An 18256-nucleotide genomic window follows, 5' to 3' on the forward strand; every position below is an offset into this window, starting at 1 on the left:
TGGGAATGGGGAAGGATAAATGGGGATTGGGGACTTACCGCCCCGCCAAGGTCGGAATGGGGCGGTAAGTCCGCCAACCACCATGGCGTAAACGTAGTTTACGCCATGGTGGTAAAGTCACGGCCCAGGCGGTAACTTACCGCCTGGGTCGTAATGAGGCCCATTGCTTTCTCAGTGTTCTGCTTGTACTCACCCTCAACCTTGTGGTATATATCTATTCCCAGGTATCAGAACGCTACCGTTTCCCACTTACTCTGTAATACCGGTAGTTTATGTTGTGGCACACCTACATATCTAACTAGGGGGAATATGCTTGATTTACAGGGATTGACTGTTGTGCTAGATAGCATCGCATACCGCTCCATAACCTCTAGAATATATTGTAGATTTTCCACAGGGTACTTCAGGTACAACAGCATATTGTCTGCATACATCGATATCTAATTTTGTCCCCCCTTGGTGCTGATCCCAACTTCTCCATATTGCTGTCTCAGGTACGCCCCTAGGGGTTCTAGTGCTAAAAATAAACAGATTGGGGGACCATGGGCATCCCTGTCGGGTGCCTCTGCTCAATTGCCAATGTTCTGATATGATCGCCCCTGTTTTAACTCGGGCTAATGGATTGCTGTACAGCAATTGGACCCACTTCAGATACATGGGCCCAACCCCGTATTCCTTCAAAACAGCCAGTAGCCATGGCCACGTTACTGAATCCAAGGCCTTCACTGCATCCAGTGAGACTATCGCTATCTCTTCTGAGCTTCCTTCTGTCTGATCTATGACATGGTGGAGCCTCCTGATGTTATCTGATATAAGCCTGCGCGGGACATACCCTATCTGGTCCGGGTGGATACGTTTATTTATAACAGGCCTCAACCTATTCTCCATTACTGCCGTGAGTATTTTACTGTCTTGGTTAAGCAACAAGAGCAGTCTTTAGGACTCGCATTCCGTCTCTGGTTTGTTAGGTTTAAGTAATGGAATGATTATTGCTTCCCGAAGGGATGCAGGTAATGTATTTTTGTTGAACGTTTTGTTTAGCATTGCTAGCATCGGGGGAGCAATTCCATCCTGTATGCTTTGTAGAACTCACTCGGGAGACCATCTGCCCCCGGGGCTTTGTTGGTAGGTAGTGTCTTAATCAATTGTTCTAGCTCGTCCAACGTCACTGGTACCTCTAGGCTCTCCCTTTCCGTCGCATCATGCTTGGGCAAAGCAATATCTGATAACGCCTCCTTCATGTCTATTTCTTCCCCGTCTATAATGTCAGCATACAGTTTCTTGTACTAGTCAAAAAAACATTAATTCACTCCCTCCTGAGTTTCCTGTGTCCGGCCATCAGCTCCTGTCAGTGCTCTAATTGCTTCTCTGGGGGGGTCTCACTTTTATATAGCCATGCTAGCAACCTGACTGGTTTATATCTTTACGCATGTTGTCTCTCCACATAGTTCCTATAATTCAAATTGCATAGTCTCTCCTAATGGTTCCTGCATACCTGCTGTAAATGGCTTATGGCTTCGATTTACATGGGGGATTTCGTCCCCTACCTCATCTTCGTTTTAAACTCCCTCTGCATTTTGCAATTCTCGTATTATACCTCCTTGCAGCCCTTTCGATTTTTCTATTGCCACACCCCTTACCACCACCTTGAATGCCTCCCACAGCATCCCAGCTGATTCTACACTACCGGTATTGTGCTCAAAACACTCCTGTATGTCCTTCCTCAATTCTTCTGTGAATACAGTGTCTTTCAGTGCCTCAGCCCTGAATCTCCATGTCGGGATTCTCGCTGTAAGGGGTGAATTCCGCCACGTCGCTATCAATGGCGCATGGTCCGAGAGAATTATAGCGTTATAGTCTGCCTGCGTCACAGATTCTAATAGTTCTGATCTGATAAATATATAGTCTAGTCTAGTGTGTTGGTTCTGCAGGGCGGAATAATGTGAATACCCTCTATCAAATGGGTGGTGCATTCACCATACGTCTATCATCCTAAAATCTTACAGCAGGCTAATCAAGGCCTTTGCTGCTGGGGCAGGCCTATCGGCCTTCTCGTCTGATCTGTCTAACCTCGGGTCCAGAGTACAATTAAAATCTCCTCCCCATATAACCGCTCCCTCCATATAGGGCTGATCTTAACATATAGGTTCCTGAAGTAAACTGTGGTGTCATGATTAGGGACATAGACATTTATAATGTTTAATTCTTTACCCTCCACCATTCCTTTAATTAGCACCATCCTCCCATCCTTATCTAGGGTGGACGTTAATAGCTTAAACGGGACATGCAGCGCTATCCATGTAAGGACTCCTCAAGCGTACCCCGAGTACGTTGCTCCTAGGGTTGTCCCTTTCCATTTCCTCGTTACTACCTCCTGCTTTATTTTGTTCAGGTGAGTTTCCTGTAACAGTGCGATATCTATCTTCATTCTTTTTAAATACATCCTCACCTCATTTCGTTTAATGTATGAATTCAATCTCCTCACATTCCAGGTCACTAATCTCCGATCTCCCATGCGATCCATTTCCTACACCCCCCATCTCCGCCCCCACCCTCAGCACCTTCCTCTGTGGCTTGTGATTGTAGACTCGCCCTCCCATAACTCCCCCAACTCCCACCCCTTTCCCCTCATTGAAACACCCCAACTCCCTCCCTTGTGTGCTCCGCCAGCTTCCTGACGTCTTGACGTAAAAGATTAACATCCACGCTAAAAGCGTCTATTTTCTGCTCCAGCGAAATCTTTAAATCCGTGATAGCTGTGTCCATTTTATGGGCCCATGACATCTTCAGATCTGCTATGGCCACCTGGATTTTTTGATAATTTTGTGTCGGGCTTGCTTCGCCTTGCATATCCTGCTTCTTTGGTTTTACCCCATTCCGCATTTGGTGTTGATTTAACAAACTCCTCCATAGTTGGCTGTTTCCCTTTGGCTCATTTGGATGCCATATCCACACACGCGCTCGCTCAATCCCGGCTACCAGTGCCTGGATCACTTATTTGTGTTCACAGCTGGGCTTCTGGGTAGGAGCCCTGTGTCGTCAGCTTAATCGTGTGTCCAGTGACAGAAGGGGTTCATGTGCTTCGGGTGTTGTTTTGCAACAAGTTGCACTTTGTCTCATAGGCTACTTGTTCTATCACTTGTGCCTCCACCAGGCAAACTGCTCGTAGGGGGCAGCCCCTATCAGATCCTAGTACAGCTCTTATTGTCCCTTAATGCATTATTGGCCATTACCTACGTTCCATGCTCTCCATATGGCAGTTCATGTTCTTTAGCTCCTCGTAGCGCCAGGCCTGTGAGGTATTATGTATTCACCCAATGACATGCAGTGCTTCTGCGGCAGGGTGTGTCATAGCGCCGTGTTCTGGTTTCCCAGGATCCACTTAGTGTGCCTTTGAATGTGCGCAGGACTCAGCTGCATAGTTGTATGTTCTCCTCACTGCATAGGAAATGACAAACTTCCTTCCATTCTATTCATTCTTATTCCATTCTATGGTGCGCGCTGCCCACCATGCGCGTTTTCCGTGGATATTTCCAGTCTCCTCTCTTTTTATTAACCAAGTGTCACTTCTGAATCACCTGGCCCCCTAGCTCGTACCTCCTGCAGGCACCTGTGTGTTCATAAACCTGGCCTCCAGCACAAGCCCTTTTGTCTCATTCCTCCTCTCATGTATATCTGTGTCAGTGCCTGCCCAGATGAGCATCCAATGTGCAAGTATTAAAGGCCGCCTTGGATGTGCCGTTTACCGTGTCCTGACTGCGGGGGTCCCCACTAGCATGCCCCCTGTCTTCTCTCACCGGCTCACAAGCCCGTACTATGTACGTGCACCGTGCTTCTCCGTTGAGTCCCCGTCTCCTGTGCCTGGCTGCATCCAGTACACAGCTGCTTTGGCAGTGCTGTACCGTAACACCTCCATTGCGCGAATGTGACTAGCACCTTATATTTCATGCCGCATTTCTGTTAAAGCGCTTGGGGGTCCAGGACACGGCCCTCCACTCCACCACACCTCCATTGTCATCTACGTTGCCCCTATCAGCCGAAGTGTTGTGGGCATTGCATTATCCCACTGTCATGATCTCTGCTTCCAAAAGATCAGGACTTGCCCGACTCCCTTGGAAGCAGACCCATAACCCCGGTTCCGAGTGCCAGCCAGTCCCAATTGGGACCTTTTGGACCCTGTCCTGGCGCCAGTGGCACCAGGCTCATAAAGATGCCCAGTCCCAGCGCTGGAAGCGCCGGGCTCATAATGCTTGGGTGGACTTACCTGCAGCAGACCATGCTGCTTACTTACCTGCCAGTTGAACCCCTGATCCTCTTCTGTTTGGGACTACTTTTCCTGTTGGGTGGGGCAGGAGCCACTCCCTAGGTTCAGAACACTGGAACTCTTCTGGAAAGCAGGAACTCTTTTCTTACCTAGGCGTGGCTGTGGAAGGAGATACCTAAGCACTACAAGAGGCTATTTAAACCACACCCGATGGATGAATCTTGCTTTGCGTTATTCTGCATTCCCTGCAGCAGAACGCTCATCGTGTCTTCTGCTTCTGATCCTGGACCTAAGGGAACAAAGGCTTACCATCCTGGAATCCAGTCTTCAGCAGCACCTGTAAAGACAAAGAAAGAACAGGTTAGCCCTACGGTCTTCAGTGGCAGCGCATCTCTTACCTGGTCCATCGGCTGTCACCAACGCCTCGCGCTGCATTCCGGCATCTGAAAGACAAAGGCTTACCTACTCTTCGCATGCTCCGGAGGTCTTCGCACTGCATTCCGGCATCTGAAAGACAAAAGCTTACCAGCTCTTCGCACGCTCCGGAGGCCTTCGGCGCTGCATCCCGCATCTGAAAGACAAAAGAAGGTGCGTTTAAAGATATTGGGCAACTTTATTACTCACGTGCCATTACTCCTTCCCACGCCGAATCCAGTGGGTATTCCAGCACCCTTCAGCTTCTCTAAAGCTCCGAATTTGTACCTGCAAGATAAAAGGGACAGTTAGTGCGCATCGTGAAGCAGGCTACAAGCGCTTACTTACGTGCTTCCAGGCTCTTCTATTCCTCACGCGGGTTCGATCCTCAACTCTCATCAGCCCGCCATCCGCCATCGCCGGAACCCTGCAAAACAAGAGATATCATTACAAAAGACTTTTAAGACATTTGAAGTGCCCAGAACTTACCGTTCGTGCAGTTGACGACGGACAGCAGTCCTCTGAGGTCAAGTGGCCTGCACCCTTATCCAGTGAAGAAACTGGTTACGGCACCCTGCCCCGAGGCAGATGGAGAACTCGGCGTTCACTTACCTAAGGTGAGGGCGTTAACCTTTGGGGTTCTACAGGAGAAGAGAAAGGGAAGAGGAGAGAGGCACCCAATAACCCCAGTTCATTAATCCCATATTTTCTATCTGCAGACATCTTACTCTTCGAGTCAGACATACAGTGCACAGAGGTCCAGCCCAAAGAGCCAACCGTGTGTTACACATCACCTTTGAAGATACGGCATTCACCCAGTCAAGACCGGCGCCTCTGCGGGAATCAGGTGAGCGTTATAGAACGCAAAGCCTACCGCAAAACTCCCTCCCAGGCGCTATGGAAACCTCGGATACCGACCAGCTAGCCCAGTTACTTGGGGAACTAAGAGCAGAAGTGCATGCAGCCCGTCAGGAAACGAATGCTCTAAGAAGGGAACTGATTATTTCCAAGGAGCGAACAGACGATCTCGCTAGACAATTGCTACAGTCACAAGCCGGACAAACTCTGTTACCCGCATCAGGGGCAAATCTTCCTTCAACATCCTCTACGAACCCAGTGCAGATCAACCTACCTGGGAATGTACCTCTGGATCCGCCAGAACGATTTTCTGGTGACCCAAAGAGGTTTGCAGTATTTATTAATCAATGCCGGTTGCACTTCTTATGCCGGCCAGCAGCCTTTCCAACTGATCAAGCTAAGGTAGCTTTCGTGCTTCCGTACCTTAGTGGCAATGCGGCAGACTGGTCGATCCCTCTAGTTAATCAAGATGATCCGGTTCTCCATGATTTTCAAGCTTTTCAGCTCAGTATGGAAAAACTGTTTGCAAAACATTCACAGGGGCAGGCCTTGGACAATGAGCTCCTTTCATTGCGACAGGGTAATCAAGACCTTTTGGCTTATATTGCGTCTTTCAACAGACTGATAGCGGAAACTCGATGGCCTGAGGACAAAAGGATTACGCTGTTTTATAGAGGTCTACGTGGAGAGCTCAAAGATGTGTTAGCCCAAGTAGTGAATCCCCCGCAAGACTGTTCGGACTATATTGACTTAGTCGTTCAAATTGACCACAGACTGCAGAACAGGAAGGCCGATCGTTCCAAGTTTGATGCTCGAGTATTTTCCAAACCACCAACTCCTACCAAAGGAGTAGACTCCGGGGAACCCATGCAAATAGGGGGCCTGAAAGGACCACTAACACAAAAGGAGCGGGAAAGGAGAAAACGGCTGCAATTATGCCTCTATTGCGGAAACTCGGGGCACTTTCTTCGAGACTGTCCGGTGAAACCAGCCAAGAAGGCAGTAGGAGCTGCAGTTACCAGGGTCACAAACTCTGAGCAGGGAAACAACCTCGCCCGACAAGAATAGAGGTCCTCTTGCCGAGCGTTAAAACCAGTTCCGTGACCTCGCATTTCGTGATACCTATGGTCCTCATTAGCCCTGAACATCCGGATCGATTACATGTGATTGAAGCTTACGTCGACAGCGGTGCCATCGGCAATTATGTGGATCATGAAATGGTTTTGAGGATGAATCTGACTCTTTGTCCAAAGGCTGTAAAGGACGTCATTACTACGGTGGATGGTACGGAGATAGCCTCCGGACCAGTAACGCATACCACCCAAGAAGTGACGCTAGTAAGTCAAGATGGACACCATGAGAAGATTGTGTTCGATGTGATCAAGGCCCCTCAGTTCCAGATTATTCTAGGAATTCCTTGGTTAGAGAAGCACAATCCTCAGATTGATTGGCGAGCAAGAACGGTTCAGTTTCCAGAATGTGTCTCTACTTGTCACCCTCGACCTGGTGTTGCACTGGCAGCAATTTCCTCGGAGGCTCCCCAGTTACCTCCTGATTACCTAGAATTCCAAGATGTTTTCCGGAAGGATCAGGCTAACTCTCTACCTCCTCATAGGTCTTATGACTGCCAGATAGACCTGATACCTGGATCTACTCCGCCTTGTAGTAGAATTTATGCCCTCACCGAGCCTGAGAATCTTCACCTCCGACAATACCTGGATCAATACCTAGCGAATGGGTTTATTCGTCCTTCCAAGTCCCCTGCTTCCTCAGCTTTGTTCTTCGTTCCAAAAAAAGAAGGGGACCTTAGAACTTGTATAGATTATCGCGCCCTGAACCAGATCACCGTTAAGAATAGATATCCGTTACCTTTGATCCCTGAACTCCAGGACCAAGTCAGAAAAGCATGCATATATACAAAGCTGGATCTTAGAGGAGCCTACCACTTGGTACGAGTAAAAGAGGGCGATGAATGGAAGACGGCCTTCCGCACCAAGTATGGGCTATTTGAATATCAGGTCATGCCCTTCGGACTTTGCAATGCCCCGGCCGCCTTTCAATATTTTATGAACAATGTCCACAGAGAGCTCATAGATGTGTGTGTTGTTGTTTACATTGACGACATCCTCGTTTATTCTTCATCGGAAACTGAACATCGGAAACACGTGAAAATGGTCCTCGAGAGATTGCGTCAACACAAACTTTTCGCTAAGTTGGAAAAATGTGTTTTCAACGTGACTGAAGTTGAATTCTTGGGATTCATATTATCACCTAGCGGAGTGCGTATGGATTCAAAGAAGGTCGATGCAATTCTCAAATGGCCATCGCCATCCTCCGTAAAAGGTGTTCAAAGCATGTTAGGCTTTGCTAACTTTTACCGCAGGTTTATCCCCGAATTCTCTCGAATAGTCCAGCCCATCACCGCCTTGTTAAAGAAAAACAAACGTTTTGAATGGTCTACCGAGGCGGAACAAGCTTTCCAGAATTTGAAGACTAGATTTATCTCTGCACCGATCTTAAAACATCCTCGCCCAGAACTCCCCTACATCGTTGAAACTGATGCTTCGAGCCTTGCCATGGGGGCAGTTCTATCACAAAAGGACCCAGTAACCAAACAGTTGCATCCCGTGGCATTTTGGTCCCGCAAATTCTCACCTCCTGAAATCAATTACACTATTACTGATAAGGAACTTCTAGCTATCAAGTCCGCCTTTAAGGCTTAGCAGCATTATCTTCTGGGGGCCCGACACACCGTTACTGTGATTACAGATCACCGAAACCTGCAATATTTGAAAACCGCAAAAGCTCAATCCTCTAGGCAACTCCGTTGGGCACTATTCTGGTACAAAAAACGGTAAAGCTGATGCCCTTTCTCGGATGGGAGTGGAAGAACATTTGATCAATCCTAAACCTGTACCTATCATTCCCGAACAAAGAATTCTAGGTGTAATCGCCACACAATCCATAGAGGAAGTTAAGGATAAAGCCAGGCTACTGGTAACTCCAGCAGACATACAGAATTGGCATCTGCAGGGAAAGGACTTTACGGTGAAGGACAACCTATTATATTTCCAAGAACGGTTATACCTGCCCAGCACAGATTTACAGAAAAAGGTAATCTCTTGTTATCACGATTCTTTAATGGAAGGACATCCCGGTATGACCAAGACCTCGGAAAAGATCAAGCGCTACTTCTGGTGGCCGTCTTGGAAAAAAGATATCAGAGACTTTATAATGTCCTGTGGAGTATGCGCCCAAAACAAGAGTCAAAAGGAAAAACCAGCCGGCCTCTTACGCCCTATTGACATCCCGCCTCGCCCTTGGCATACGCTTTCTATGGACTTCATCACCGATCTACCTCCATGCTCCGGATACAATACGATCCTAGTAATCGTGGACCTATTCTCCAAGATGGCGCATTTCATTCCACTCAAAGGCTTACCAACAGCAGCAACTCTGGCCCGAGAATTTCTCGAAAACATCGTCCGACTGCACGGTTTTCCTTCAGTTCTAATTTCGGATCGAGGTAGTCAATTTATTTCTCATTTTTGGCGAAGTTGCTGTCGGTCGGCTCAAATTGATGTGAGACTTTCGACCAGCCACCACCCTCAAACCGACGGACAAACCGAGAGGACCAATCAAACTCTGGAACAGTATTTGCGCTGCATGCTACAACAAACTGAATAAACTTGGAAAGATATCCTTTGGATAGCCGAATATGCCTACAATAACTCTGTCCACTCGGGAACTGGGAAGATCCCGTTTTTTCTTTTATACGGTAGTCACCCTCGAACCTCGGAGTTGGATCCACTCCAAGATCTTAGAACACCAGCAGTAGACCACCTGCATTCTACAATCACCCAAGCCTTTAAGGGAGCCGTTCTCACCTTCAAAGGGCTAAAGAACAATACAAGAAAGGAGCAGACCAACATCGGAAGGAAGCCCCCCAATATCAAGTAGGAGATCAAGTCTGGTTATCCACCAAATATCTACCTCTAAAAGGATCACGCACATTCAACCCAAGATACCTTGGTCCCTATTCCATCACTACCATAGTAAATCCAGTAGCGGTCAAGTTGGACTTGCCCCCTCACATGAAGATACATCCGGTCTTCCACGTCTCTCTATTAAAACCTGTGCAACCTCAAACCCGACTAACTACATCTCCAAAACCTATTCTAGTTGATGGATAACTCGAGTTTGAAGTCAAAAGCATCCTGGATTCCAAGATCTCCAAATCTAGACTATTTTACCTGATTGACTGGAAAGGCTACGGTCCCCAAGAAAGATCCTGGGAACCTGCAGAATATGTCCACACGCCTCGTCTAATCAAAAGATTTCATCGAACATTTCCTAACAAGCCCAAACCCCCGGAGAAGCCCGGTTTGGGAGGGGCCTTGAGGGGGGGTGCTGTCATGATCTCTGCTTCCAAAAGATCAGGACTTGCCCGACTCCCTTGGAAGCAGACCCATAACCCGGGTTCCGAGTGGCAGCCAGTCCCAATTGGGACCTTTTGGACCCTGTCCTGGCGCCAGTGGCACTAGGCTCATAAAGATGCCCAGTCCCAGCGCTGGAAGCGCCGGGCTCATAATGCTTGGGTGGACTTACCTGCAGCAGACCATGCTGCTTACTTACCTGCCAGTTGAACCCCTGATCCTCTTCTGTTTGGGACTACTTTTCCTGTTGGGTGGGGCAGGAGCCACTCCCTAGGTTCAGAACACTGGAGCTCTTCTGGAAAGCAGGAACTCTTTTCTTACCTAGGCGTGGCTGTGGAAGGAGACACCTAAGCACTACAGGAGGCTATTTAAACCACACCCGATGGATGAATCTTGCTTTGCGTTATTCTGCATCCTCTGCAGCAGAACGCTCATTGTGTCTTCTGCTTCTGATCCTGGGCCTAAGGGAACAAAGGCTTACCATCCTGGAATCCAGTCTTCAGCAGCACCTGTAAAGACAAAGAAAGAACAGGTTAGCACTACGGTCTTCAGTGGCAGCGCATCTCTTACCTGGTCCATCGGCTGTCACCAACGCCTCGCGCTGCATTCCGGCATCTGAAAGACAAAGGCTTACCTACTCTTCGCATGCTCCGGAGGTCTTCGCACCGCATTCCGGCATCTGAAAGACAAAAGCTTACCAGCTCTTCGCACGCTCCGGAGGCCTTCGGTGCTGCATCCCGCATCTGAAAGACAAAAGAAGGTGCGTTTAAAGACATTGGGCAACTTTATTACTCACGTGCCATTACTCCTTCCCACGCCGAATCCAGTGGGTATTCCAGCACCCTTCAGCTTCTCTAAAGCTCCGAACTTGTACCTGCAAGATAAAAGGGACAGTTAGTGCGCATCGTGAAGCAGGCTACAAGCGCTTACTTACGTGCTTCCAGGCGCTTCTATTCCTCACGCGGGTTCGATCCTCAACTCTCATCAGCCCGCCATCCGCCATCGCCGGAACCCTGCAAAACAAGAGATATCATTACAAAAGACTTTTAAGACATTTGAAGTGCCCAGAACTTACCGTTCGTGCAGTTAACGACGGACAGCAGTCCTCTGAGGTCAAGTGGCCTGCACCCTTATCCAGTGAAGAAACTGGTTACGGCACCCTGCCCCGAGGCAGATGGAGAGCTCGGCGTTCACTTACCTAAGGTGAGGGCGTTAACCTTTGGGGTTCTACAGGAGAAGAGAAAGGGAAGAGGAGAGAGGCACCCAATAACCCCAGTTCATTAATCCCATATTTTCTATCTGCAGACATCTTACTCTTCGAGTCAGACATACAGTGCACAGAGGTCCAGCCCAAAGAGCCAACCGTGTGTTACACATCACCTTTGAAGATACGGCATTCACCCAGTCAAGACCGGCGCCTCTGCGGGAATCAGGTGAGCGTTACACCCACGGCCCGCCTGTAGTTCACCACTACTTTGTTTTGGTGATTCTTCCGGACTTTTCAGACACAATACTTATTTGCACTCGTCCACCATCCGACGAGTGTCTGTAAGCTTCTGCAGTGCGTCAGCATAGTGCAGTGCCGTCGCTTTCGTTTACAGTACGTTCTCCATGGAATGGGCAGAGTCTCCTTTTGTTAAGCAGCAGCATGATACTTCCACATTACAATTCAGTCGAACAAAGGCTTGTCCCTTTGTTCTCGAGTAGGCGCCATTTTATTTCGGTCACTGCAAGATCCAGCCAACTTCATTATCTCATAACTCCATGAATATTAGTTTTTCGCTCGGCTCCTCAGCCGCTGCATGCTTCATCCGTTCCCACGGCCATGGCTTCAAGGTAGTGTCGCTCTGCAGGCTTTGGGAGTAGTTACATGACAGGATTGATGTCGGATCAGCAGGAGCCCAGAAGGAACACGTCCTAGTCCGTGGCCATGTAGCCACACCCTCCTGTAAGTATAATTGTTATTTTTTACTTCTGAAAAGGAATGTTGACTAGGAATAGGATATCTAGTGCGTCCAATGTTGTACTGGCAAAGTACCAGTAAATAACACTTTCCTGTTCAGCGTAATTAAATGCAGAATTTGCCAAAAATAGAGATGAGTCTCTACTTGGATACTTCCTCGTTCTTATTAATGTAGTAATTAAAATGAAGTGCATGCTGGTGCTATTGATTGAGGTTAGCATATCTCTGAGCACAGTGTGAGAGACAGCAGTGCATTTTGGAGTTTATACATTCTGGCATTTGGATACCTCGAACATCATGCTCTCCTCAGTTAGTATCTTATTGATTTCTCCATTTAATCTGATCTATTTTTTAATCTGATGAGCCTCGTTTTGGTTTTCTTGAAAAATTGAAATTGAACTAAAGCCATCTACATTCTAAGATACTGGAATTGAGAAGTGTATTGCACCCAGATAATTGATAGTTAAATGCACTCTGAAACATTCCATACATCGACCAAGTTTCTCAAATCATTAGACTAACTTGTTTTAAAACAAAACAGAGGGGGGTCTGGGAAACTCTCTACCAGCACAAACACAGCCCATTGACTTGTTCTTGGGTGGATGGCCCCTGGGAGAGTCTCAACCAAGTCTTTAGCTCACTGTTCTTTTCACAGAGAAGAAATTTCCCCACATACAAGTCTTTGTCCTGCACAGGGGCAGTCCAGCACCGAAATGCTAGGCAATTCTCCTCTGAACAAGAGTACCACAACAACCCCAGACACGTGTTTCAACCTTGTGGGGCATCATCAGTGAGGTGAAGCTGTGCCCCTCTAAGAATAGTGAACAAGGGGTCCACGTCTGGATTTCCCTGGTAACTTAGGGTAAAACCCTAAGTTACTTGGTATGCAAAACAGAGGGGGGTCTGGGAAACTCTCTACCAACATGAACACAGCCACATTTTTTAAAACAATAATAGTGCATTTAGTATAATTCAAGCAGTGGTGGACTGGCTGTCAGGGAAGTCTGTTGATTTTCAGGTGGGCTTCTATGCCATTGGCCTCTTTTGTGACGTTGTTCTGAAATGTTTACATTGCACCATGCAAGCACGCACAATTCATATGCTATGTGCGCTTACAAGTTTTAATACAGGGCTTCTTTGAAAAAAAATCCAGGGCCTCCTTTTGTTACTAGTCCATCCCTGAATACAAGTGTTCTATACTTTATTGGTTACTTTCGCAGGCAGGCTATATTTGATACATGCTATAATCACACTTCTTTTAGTTTGGGCTGAAAGTGCTACCTTTAAGCCACAACTATTGTCATTAACATAAGAGCTTTAAATATGGGCTTTGAATGAGGGTCTGTAATGCTTTTCCAATGGAGATGACAATTGAGAAGGCATACAGAATTGTAATCCCTCCCATTCTCTGTCCCTAGCCAATGTAATCCTCATGGCTAATCCCACCCATTCTTGCCCATTTTGTAACTCTTTGAGCCATGCCCATCTCCGAACTCTTTGAGCCATGGAGCCATGGAGGCAGCCATCTTGGATGACTGTCTGTAAGGAAGCTCTCTGGAAACAAGCCAAAACTAGCAGCCATTTCTGAATTAGAAAGATAGCATGCTTCTTACAAATACAATGACACATTGTTTAAAATAGCTAGAGTAATTGCCATACATCTTCCAAATAAAATGATACATTGTTTATAATGGCTAAAGTAATTTGCATTGTTTTGATTTGCAATGAAATGAGGGCTAGTTTATTGAGGCTTTCCGTGTTGACTGGTGTAAGTCCTTTGTGTTTTCGTTGGTCTCTCATTTAAGAATGCTTCCCAGTCTTAGTTATATACTGACTGTGTAATCAGGCAAGTGTATTGTGAGTACAATATTGCACCATTTGAAAATGCCTGCGCTCCAAAAAATGTCCACTGCTCTTTTGTTTTAAAATACCATAAACGTACTGCCAGCAATGCATTTTCGTTTTCGACATATGACGTTCACCAGATGAGGGAAAGGGGCTCTCGGACATCATTTTAACGTGTGACCCGCGCACATGTGCCTCTCCAGCTGGCCCTGCCCTTCAGTTTAGTAGACAGACATATTTTGGGATGAAGTGAGTTGCATTGGGCTCTGGAGTGCAACGCAGCGCAAGTTCATTCCTGAGGTAGCGGCAGGGCGGGATGCCGCGCAGGGGGTCTGTCAGCGTTCAGCCTCACCACATTAGAGATGGCTGAGGTATTGACTGTAAGCTCATTAACCATGCAACGTCCCCAGGGTATTCACACGTTCGACTCTGCTGGAATCTTCTTGTAGCTAGGACTCCATATAATAGCTCAATTATTAAGACGTTTCATTGCCCTCGGTGCTCGGCCTGGCTCTGACAAACACGAAAAACTCTACTGCATTTTCAAGCGAGAATGGGACCGGCATGCTGCTTCTTTACAAATATCGGAAATGTTTGTGTTTCTGACAAAACCTCAATCAAAATGGCATTCTTTTTGGATTACTAGTGGATTGCTATCGCAGGCTTCTACTTAGTTTATAAAATCTCTGAAATGTGTATGTTTCTTATAAAATTACGTTATGTCGGGAAATATTTTGAAAATATTTTGGAGGGTAGATGTGTAATAAAACAAGTATTAACAAAGCCAATAGATTTTGCCATCACACACAATCATTACTCAATGTGCAGCGTGAATTAAATTACTGAATGCGTAATCCTCATTTGTGACTCCTCACGCATCCAATCTGAATACAAGAAAAATGTCAGTCCATCCCAAAAAGGTACATATTATTCTTAATACTTACCTTTGTTCTGTATAAACACCTGTGCTCTTTTATTTGCCCATATTATTCACTGCCCTGGTTCATTGTGTAATGCATTGTCAGTGCTTCCAGGACATACCAATGGCAGGTACATTTTTTACCTACAATTGGTATGTCTGTGGTGTAGTATGTGCCATATTACACCCCGAAAAAACATCAGATTCACTGCATTGTTATTACCGCTTGTGGTAAATCTGACAATACTCATAGAATCCTATGGATTCCAAAAAAATGAGATTAAACCTGCCTTACCTTCAGTGGCAGAGCCAGCCTCAACATTTTGGGCGGGGTGGGTGGCAGTTTTGAAAGCTGGTAGTGAGAAGGGCCATTAAACCTATTGCGCTATTGAGAGCGCACAGGAGGCTGAGTAGATATTACGCCTTTCTTTGGCCCAGTAGATGCATCTTTCACCCCAAATCACCAGAGATTTAGCCAGCATTGTGTAACAAGCGGGGCCTGCAGCTAATGTAGTAGGGCCCATGCCCCCGGACAAATGCACAGAAGTGACTGAGCGTAGTGAGTGAGGATGAACCAATTAAAGGAGTTTCAGGGGGTTCTCCTCCTGAGAATATTTTTGAAATAAGGGTTAAAATGGTGCATTTTACAGTACACTTTTCTGATAAATTAGGTAACAACCCACAGTTTTCAATCGTTTTTGTAGGCATGAAAAAAGTCCATTAGATGCAAAGTCACGAACAATGCACAAGAGCATTTTCTAAGGCATTTTTACAATTCCTTTGCCCACTATGTGTCAGTACTCTACCAGTATTTACAACATACAACATTTTTATATTGATTTTGCCCACACATGTCCATTATGGTGAACCGATATATGACAGTATTCCCACATAAGAACATACTTATGTTTGTTTTCCCCTTAATGGGAATAATGATTCTATAACAAAACTGGTTCATGCTAGCTCTGCCAGTATATTCCAGTATCCTCACATTAGAACATACTCCTGTTGGCTTTGCTTTAATGCCAGTAAAAACATATTAATCCGTGCCACAGTAAGAATATATGTCCTTGCTGGCTAGCCGGTGAAATAGCTCAGTGGGTTGAGAGCTCGCTCTTGCGATCTGAGTGTGATCTGCAGGTTACAGGTTCAGATCCTGGCAAAAACAACTCCGCCTTTCATCCTGCCGAGGTTGATAAATGAGTACAGTGATAATTGCATGTTATGTATGTTCTCTGTGCAGCACTTTGGCAAAAGCGCTATATTAATATCATATCATTATACAAATTCCCCCCAAGAACACATGTTAAATGTATCCCTAACGCCAGTAAAAATGTCATGCTCCTCCATGTAAGGACACTTATTTTGTCATTTGTCTTTGACCTTAACACCAGTAGATAAAAGACAGCCCCATTGTTGTATCTTCCCCCGCTCCAACCCCTCCTTCACATAATAACACTCAAGTTGCCTTTGCTTTGCCCAAACAACGCCTGTAAAACATGCCATGCTGCTGTGAAAAAATGTTCAAGCTCCAATGCCTCAATGCAGGCCCCATACACATATACACCCAGATACACTCACACAGATTCACATATATCTAGATGCACACACGTATACATACACATTCACCCACCAGTCCCGCACCCGTACAGCTTATCTGCCATTCACACGAGCACCCAGAACATCACTGCACTGTCATACACATACACACTAGCACCCATGTACACCATTCCCATAGAACCTTTTTTAGTTTGTGCTATTAGGTGGCAGAGACACCTATCAGCCGAAACTATTGCATTCAAGTGCAGATAGGAAGAACTGGAATATGAGATGGGGCACAAAGCTGTTGGTTGTTTGCCCACCCATTGACTGCCCATGACCATGCTAATCCCCATGGCCATTCCCACCCAGTTCCTGCCCCTCCCGGCACAAAACAACTCCCATGGGATCTCATTGTGCTCGCTTTAAACCATCAAACTTTGCACTGAAAGGGCCTGCCAGTGTTTTTTCAAAGCAGTCTTCTGATAGTTAATTACTTAATTGGAGCTGTAAAGCTCCTACTGGTGTAATAAAAATGTCTTATCCGGATCTGCCTTCAGCCACTCGATTTATTAGCACTGTACGTGTCCTTCACTGAAGACCTGTTAAGAAATAAAAGCATTGGCAAAGCCAACAGTTTTGGCTTGTGTATAGGTATTAGGAATTTGCCAGGCACTGCTAGTAGATTCCCAGGTATTCACACCATGTTGCACCTGCTACCATCAATGGCCAGTTAATACCACTACGGTAGTGCCTGGAAAGTGCCTTTCCCATCCCTATACAAAAGCCCAAACTGTTGGCATTGCCAATGCTTGTTTTCTGCTTTTTTGTATTGTGCTTCTAACAGTTGCCATAGGGATTGTGTCTGAATGGTTGTAATGATCTATTTTGTTAACGTGTATATCTCGTCATGCACTTTCGTTTTCGTGGAAGGACAGTGAGCGGTTTATTCATTCACTGATGAACAAATTGCTAGTTTTTAATGTTTTATATTAGCTTTGAAAGGAGCATTGCTTTGCTTCAGTATGTACTAGGGGTTGTTCCCAAGGGCAAGGCAGCCCAAGGAAGTAAGCATGCATGCACTGTTCAGCATAGATGATTCTCAGACATGTCCCGTAGTGAGGTAGGAATAATTGCAGTCAGTCCCTAAACCCCTTAACACCTACAGTACGTGTAATAATTGTATGGCAATTGGTCACATGTTGCAAAACGTTAAAGATATTAATTAAACACACGTTCTCCTGCTGCCTTGGTCTGAGGTTGTTGTGTTGATTTCAAACAGGGTTTGCTAAATCTCTATGTATTTTGTTTTCTTGCAGCGATTTTGCACAGAAACTGGCGAGTGCCTTGGCCCATAATCCTAACTCAGGGCTCCACACAATTAACCTTGCCAGTAATCCGCTCGAGGACAGAGGTAACATTGATATTTTCTGTATGCATTCCACCAATAAGAGGCTTAGTGCCATTCCACTGAGCGTTGCCTCCGTTATCTCGCAGCATATTCGGTGTAATTGCATTGTAAATACGGTATTTGCAGACGACTGGGAATTCTTTAGGACTGGTTTCGTGAACGAGTTTGGCCTGTTAGTGCCCCTGCACCCATATAACGTCGGAGATTCGTCTTAACTTCAACATTTGTGTTTAATGACAGGCATATGCTGATGTGAAAGTGTTGTGCTGCCCCTTTTTAATGCGAGAAGTAAAAAAGCCTATGAATGCAGATTAGCCAATTGTGCACTGTAATGCTTCTACACAGATCCCAGTGGTGTTGCTTTAGGACAAGGATAAACTGAGAAATATCTAAAGTTGTATTATCTTCCATTGAATACATCAGTACTTCACCCATCCCATCTTTCTTCGGTTTCACCACATGCATGAAACCTGTCTTGATTCCCCTCGCCCCCTTGATCCCAGAAAAACCTATCAAAGTGCAATTAAAGCATTACATCCCACAAGTCAGTGGACTGTGTTAATGAACCATTTTAAGATTCACTATATCCCTAACTGATCGCTTCTTT

General features: G+C 46.1%; 1 protein-coding gene across 1 annotated transcript in view; it reads left to right on the forward strand.

Annotated features, from left to right (window-relative positions):
- CARMIL1 (capping protein regulator and myosin 1 linker 1) overlaps nt 1-18256 on the forward strand; it is a 1545633-nt gene that overhangs the window by 842640 nt on the left and 684737 nt on the right. The window contains exon 11 of the mRNA XM_069613644.1: nt 17558-17652. Within this exon, the coding sequence (XP_069469745.1) occupies nt 17558-17652 (95 nt within the window). The remainder of the gene's footprint in view (nt 1-17557; nt 17653-18256) is intronic.

This window comes from Ambystoma mexicanum, chromosome 5p (genome assembly GCF_040938575.1).
Source record: "Ambystoma mexicanum isolate Mex_15411 chromosome 5p, UKY_AmexF1_1, whole genome shotgun sequence".
In the NCBI taxonomy this organism is placed as follows: Eukaryota; Metazoa; Chordata; class Amphibia; order Caudata; family Ambystomatidae; genus Ambystoma; species Ambystoma mexicanum.